The sequence below is a fragment of the Micropterus dolomieu genome, linkage group LG01, assembly GCF_021292245.1.
Source record: "Micropterus dolomieu isolate WLL.071019.BEF.003 ecotype Adirondacks linkage group LG01, ASM2129224v1, whole genome shotgun sequence".
Classification (NCBI taxonomy): Eukaryota; Metazoa; Chordata; class Actinopteri; order Centrarchiformes; family Centrarchidae; genus Micropterus; species Micropterus dolomieu.
Genome location: NC_060150.1, coordinates 19,113,678 through 19,119,186, shown reverse-complemented (window position 1 = coordinate 19,119,186; position 5,509 = coordinate 19,113,678). Strand labels below are relative to the sequence as shown.

Below are 5,509 nucleotides of genomic sequence, written 5' to 3'. Positions count from 1 at the left end.
TGCAGTGGTCTGATACTCCTTCCATTTCAATATTATCGCTTGCACAGTGCTCCTTGGGATGTTTAAAGCTTGGGAAATCTTTTTGTATCCAAATCCGGCTTTAAACTTCTCCACAACAGTATCTCGGACCTGCCTGGTGTGTTCCTTGTTCTTCATGATGCTCTCTGCGCTTTAAACGGACCTCTGAGACTATCACAGAGCAGGTGCATTTATACGGAGACTTGATTTCATACAGGTGGATTCTATTTATCATCATTAGTCATTTAGGTCAACATTGGATCATTCAGAGATCCTCACTGAACTTCTGGAGAGAGTTTGCTGCACTGAAATTAAAGGGGCTGAATAATTTTGCACGCCCAATTTTTCAGTTTTTTATTTGTTAAAAAGGTTTGAAATATCCAATAAATTTCGTTCCACTTCATAAATGTGTCCCACTTGTTGTTGATTCTTCACAAAAAATTACAGTTTTATATCTTTATGTTTGAAGCCTGAAATGTGGCAAAAGGTCGAAAAGTTCAAGGGGGCCGAATACTTTCGCAAGGCACTGTAAATGGGCCTTAATGCTTTGTCATGTTTAGCAACTGTGAGCTGTGGGGCTCAGTGTTTGTGTTGGACAATATATCTGTATACAGCCGTGTGTTCTGTTTCAGAACGGTGCTGATGATGTGAAGAAGCATCGCTGGTTCAAGACAATTGACTGGGAGGCAGTTATTCTGAGGAAACTGAAGGTGAGAGACATTTTCAGAAGTGTAAAATTTAGTCTCTGCTTTCATGACTGAAAATCAGTTCAATTTATAATTCAGCAGTTTGTGACTGGTCCATGGAACTTGCCTGGCATCGGCAGACAAATTTGAAATGCTCATATTTAATTTCCAAGGGTGTCATCAGCAGGTGCAGACCAAAATGCCTCTGGATGCAATTGGATAGACATACAACCAATCAGAGCAACAAGATGGCGGCCTGGTCACAAACTTTATGAAATTACAGCAACAGTTCACAAAAATGTGTTTCTAAAAGCTTTTGAAGCAGGAAACAGAATCTTGATTCATATATCAGCATGGCTTCAACCAGTCAAACAGTCAGTTAAACTGTTGTGATTGGATGGATGGTTGGAAATCTGTCTGAACGGGAGAGGGGCCAGACAGATCTGCCAGAGTGAATGAAACGAAAATGAGCTCGCAGATTCAACCGGCTCGCAGATTCGACTGGTTCCCAGGATACAGTTTAGATTTATCAGTTCAATTTTCCATTAAAAAAATCTTGAATTCAAATTTCAAAAAAAAAAAAAAAAAAGTTTTTAATCCGATAAAAAAAATATAATTAAAATTAAGATTTTGAAATAATTTAGTCTGGTGGATAAAAAAAAGCCATACATGGCTCTCAGGCTTTATGTCTTTCTTTTTTTACATGCTATTTGTAGATGCGCCCTTATGTCCGTCGTATGCATGTAGTAGAAAGATGGAGTATAACGTAACAGGAGCTAATGGAAGCAGATGAATGCCGTTTAGAGACCAACGGATGAACCACTGCTGAAAAAAAAGTTTGAAAGATGGTTGTATTGGATATTCTGTATGGCTTTGAAAGTTTGCTTGGACTTGGATACAGTCACCAGACAATGGTTTCTGGTTGAGGAAACGGTGCGTTTTTCTGCCATTTGGACCTTTCAAGCTAACGTGAGGGCACATTAAGAAACAATCAGATTTTGTGTTCTTTCTGAAACAGATAATTACATCTGGGTCATAGCTTACAGCTCCCTAGGCTATGTTTTTAGCATCTTATACCATTGTCACTACATACTGCCCCCTCGATACTGGGCATGTACAGCTCTCAACAGATATGAGAAGGTTAGCTAGTTCCAAACCCTATCCTAGATCATTACTACAACTAGTGCTCACTTTGGTGGAGACTCCCTTTTGTGTTTTAACAGAGGAACTACACTTTCAGATGCACAGCTTTAAACCACTGCATAATCAACACATTACAGGCACACACATTTTCCTCGCCTTAAGCCCTGTTAGCTGCTTTTTTGTTAGAATTCCATTTCATTTGAGTGCTGTTAAAGTGGTCTTATTTAAATTCGATGCAAAGAATAAATCACCCTTATTAAGGACATTGCATCTACGTGAACACAGTATTGTATTAGTTGAGTTTATTTGTCAGGGAGAATGGTCATGATACAACAGTAAAGAGAAAAATGTTCCTCCACATCCAGCTAGCTTTACTATTTCAGACCTGCACTTGAACTTGTACTAAATGTTTCACTGTCTTCACAGCCTCCCATAGTTCCTAAAGTTTCCCACGAGGGGGACACCTCTAACTTTGATGTTTACCCAGAGGAAGACTGGAAGAAAGACCCTCCCGTGCCTCAAAAGGACTTAGAGATCTTCAAGAACTTCTGATTGCTCGGCTTGGTTATTTATTGATGGAGCATCCGGAGAATTGACACAACATATTATATAGTTACTGTTACAGGTACTATCATAGAGAAACACCTTATTTATCATAGCGGGGGAGTCACATTTTATCTGTAATAATGGTCTCCCCAAAGACAAACTCCAAATGATCAATACTGTGACATGTATCATACCACAGAAATGATTTGCTTTTTATATTTTTATTTATCTGACTAAAGTCAAACCTTTGCTGTTTTCATTTTTTTATCACGTTTTTTCTCTGAGCCTTATCATGCAAAAAAATCTGGTTACTTTGAAACCAAAAGACTGTTACTTTCTAAAGAGAATAATCAGGTCTTTTTTTAATATGATCATGTTTCATTTTTTCTCTCTTTTTAAAATGCTCATGTAGTCATATTAATTTGACTCCAGACTGGTGCTGTAACTGTCAGCTGGCCTGTTGTCATTAATGTGCGGTGTTCCACTTGTTATACTGTATGGTGGTCATGAGTCAGACACTTTATTTGAATATGCGTGACCAAGTGCACTTGTAAAAAGGTGCCTTACATCTCAGTTTGACAGGCATGATTTCTCGCAGTTACATAAATTTCACTTGAAGTAGTGCTTTCCTCAGCGCTCTGCACAGCGCTAATGGAAGTGAAATCATGTGAGGTGCTGTTGTGGAGAACAGGCTGCTGGATCTGCTGCCACATCTTTTGCTGTAAAGTTGTTGCTGTTGTGTTATTCCCTGCTGTAGGTCTACAGTAGGTTTATTTACAGCCACAGGACGTAGTTATTACCATCAAGTCACAGCTGTTTTACAAATTAGACTTTCCCATGACCCTTTGTGCTCATTCACTTCACATATCATCATTATCATTGTTGTCATGCTTTAAAGTCAAGTGAGGTGAAAGGCGCTGAGAATGGGACCTAATCAATATTTAACTTCCTACTGTATATAGCTACATCACAGTTGATCTAGTCAATATTCATCCACTTTCAGTTTACTTTGTAGTCCAGCTTTAAGTGGGTAATTCAGGACACTATTGGCCTTTAAAATAAACGTCATTTGATTTTGTTCACTGCCATTAAAATCCAAGTGATGATGTGATTTTTTTTTTTCATTATAGAACTACTACCCAACTAACATTATCTCACAGGTGGATCTTTACACCACAAACAGGGCTGTGTTGGCGGGGGCGCGATTTTTCAGGTCCCGCTGACACCATGCAGCAGCTTTGGTCCTCTGTCAGTGGTCGCGCACAGAATGCTGCTGTGTGATCACATGTTCTGGCAGGGCTCAGAGCCCGGTGGACAATCACTACTTACTTTCACTAAAAGGAATAAAAAGTGTGATAAGTCGCTTTAGGGTCATGGCTCTATGTAAAGTGAGAGCTGTTATGTGGCTTGAGCAGAGGATGGAGTGATAAATCCACAGGGTTTAAGGAAAACTACGTTTTATTCACATTATAGTTCATCATGTTTTACAAATGATTGTTGCTCAGTCAATCAAAATTGCTCCTGTGATTTAGTTTGCAGCTGTTCTAGAGCATCTTATGTGCCAAAAAGATCCTGGGCCTGTGCTATGAAGTGAGCTTAACAAGGTAATGTCAGGGTTAACTCTGGGTTTTCAGTCCTACAACGGTGCTTCACTTCTTACTGGGTACGTTGCCATGGTAACTGAAGCTGAATGACTAACCTGCTCCGGAGCAGCTCATGTTGGAGATAAGAGATCAGCAATATAAAAGCACCGCCTACTGACCAATCAGTTATCCTGGGAAATGTCGTCACCATCTGTAGGAGACTGTTTTTATATGCTGTTTTTATGCTGTGAGTGATGTCCGTTTTATTTTTATGCTAGGCTGAATAATTTGAGCCTATATTTTGGTGCTCAATAAGTTTAATATAAATAAGTTTATTATCACTTTAGGTTGGATTTATTACTTGTATAGAGACTGTTCATGTAGCACCCACCTAACTGCTATCTGAGCAGCTAATGAGGTGAGTTTTAAGTAACTGTTTCACCACTTTTTGGTTTTGTTGCTTTATAAAGCTTTATGCTTAATGCGCATTAAATAAATTAATCTGGAATGATGAGAAGTTCTTAAAGTTAGTTGCTCAGTCCCTCAAGGCTTTTAATGTAGAAACTTGACACACAGCCACTGCAGCTGAAAGAATAAGGTTACTAAAGCATGCATGTAAGGAACACGTTCATTTAATGGAACACACAGATGTAATTTTAGTCAGATCTCCTGGTGCCCTGATGATGCGCACTGATATCAGCCTACCTTCCACATTCACACAGTGGGAGATGTTCAGTCGTCCTGCATGTGGCAGCTGCAGCTGCGATGCTTTCAGCTGGATTACGTGTTAATCTTCGTATCTGTCTAATATTGTTTGCTGTTTGTAAAATATGCTGCTCTGCTGCCAGTAGACCTGTCCTTGTCTGCCATTGGTCATCTGCTGCAAACAGTGGCTCTTTTATATGAACTGCCAGTAGACCTGTCCTTGTCTGCCATTGGTCATCTGCTGCAAACAGTGGCTCTTTTATATGAACTGCCAGTAGACCTGTCCTTGTCTGCCATTGGTCATCTGCTGCAAACAGTGGCTCTTTTATATGAACTGCCAGTAGACCTGTCCTTGTCTGCCATTGGTCATCTGCTGCAAACAGTGGCTCTTTTATATGAACTGCCAGTAGACCTGTCCTTGTCTGCCATTGGTCATCTGCTGCAAACAGTGGCTCTTTTATATGAACTGCCAGTAGACCTGTCCTTGTCTGCCATTGGTCATCTGCTGCAAACAGTGGCTCTTTTATATGAACTGCCAGTAGACCTGTCCTTGTCTGCCATTGGTCATCTGCTGCAAACAGTGGCTCTTTTATATGAACTGCCAGTAGACCTGTCCTTGTCTGCCATTGGTCATCTGCTGCAAACAGTGGCTCTTTTATATGAACTGCCAGTAGACCTGTCCTTGTCTGCCATTGGTCATCTGCTGCAAACAGTGGCTCTTTTATATGAACTGCCAGTAGACCTGTCCTTGTCTGCCATTGGTCATCTGCTGCAAACAGTGGCTCTTTTATATGAACTGCCAGTAGACCTGTCCTTGTCTGCCATTGG

The 5,509-nt window shown here is 40.2% G+C and overlaps 1 protein-coding gene across 1 annotated transcript in view; it reads left to right on the top strand.

Annotated features, from left to right (window-relative positions):
- The window catches only part of LOC123977685 (cAMP-dependent protein kinase catalytic subunit PRKX-like), a 47,335-nt gene extending 43,831 nt beyond the window's left edge, over positions 1 to 3,504 (top strand). Inside the window, exons 6-7 of the mRNA XM_046060577.1 lie at positions 651 to 728; positions 2,274 to 3,504. Of these exons, the coding sequence (XP_045916533.1) occupies positions 651 to 728; positions 2,274 to 2,399 (204 nt within the window). The 3' untranslated portion in view covers positions 2,400 to 3,504. The remainder of the gene's footprint in view (positions 1 to 650; positions 729 to 2,273) is intronic.
- Positions 3,505 to 5,509: the final 2,005 nt, after the last annotated feature.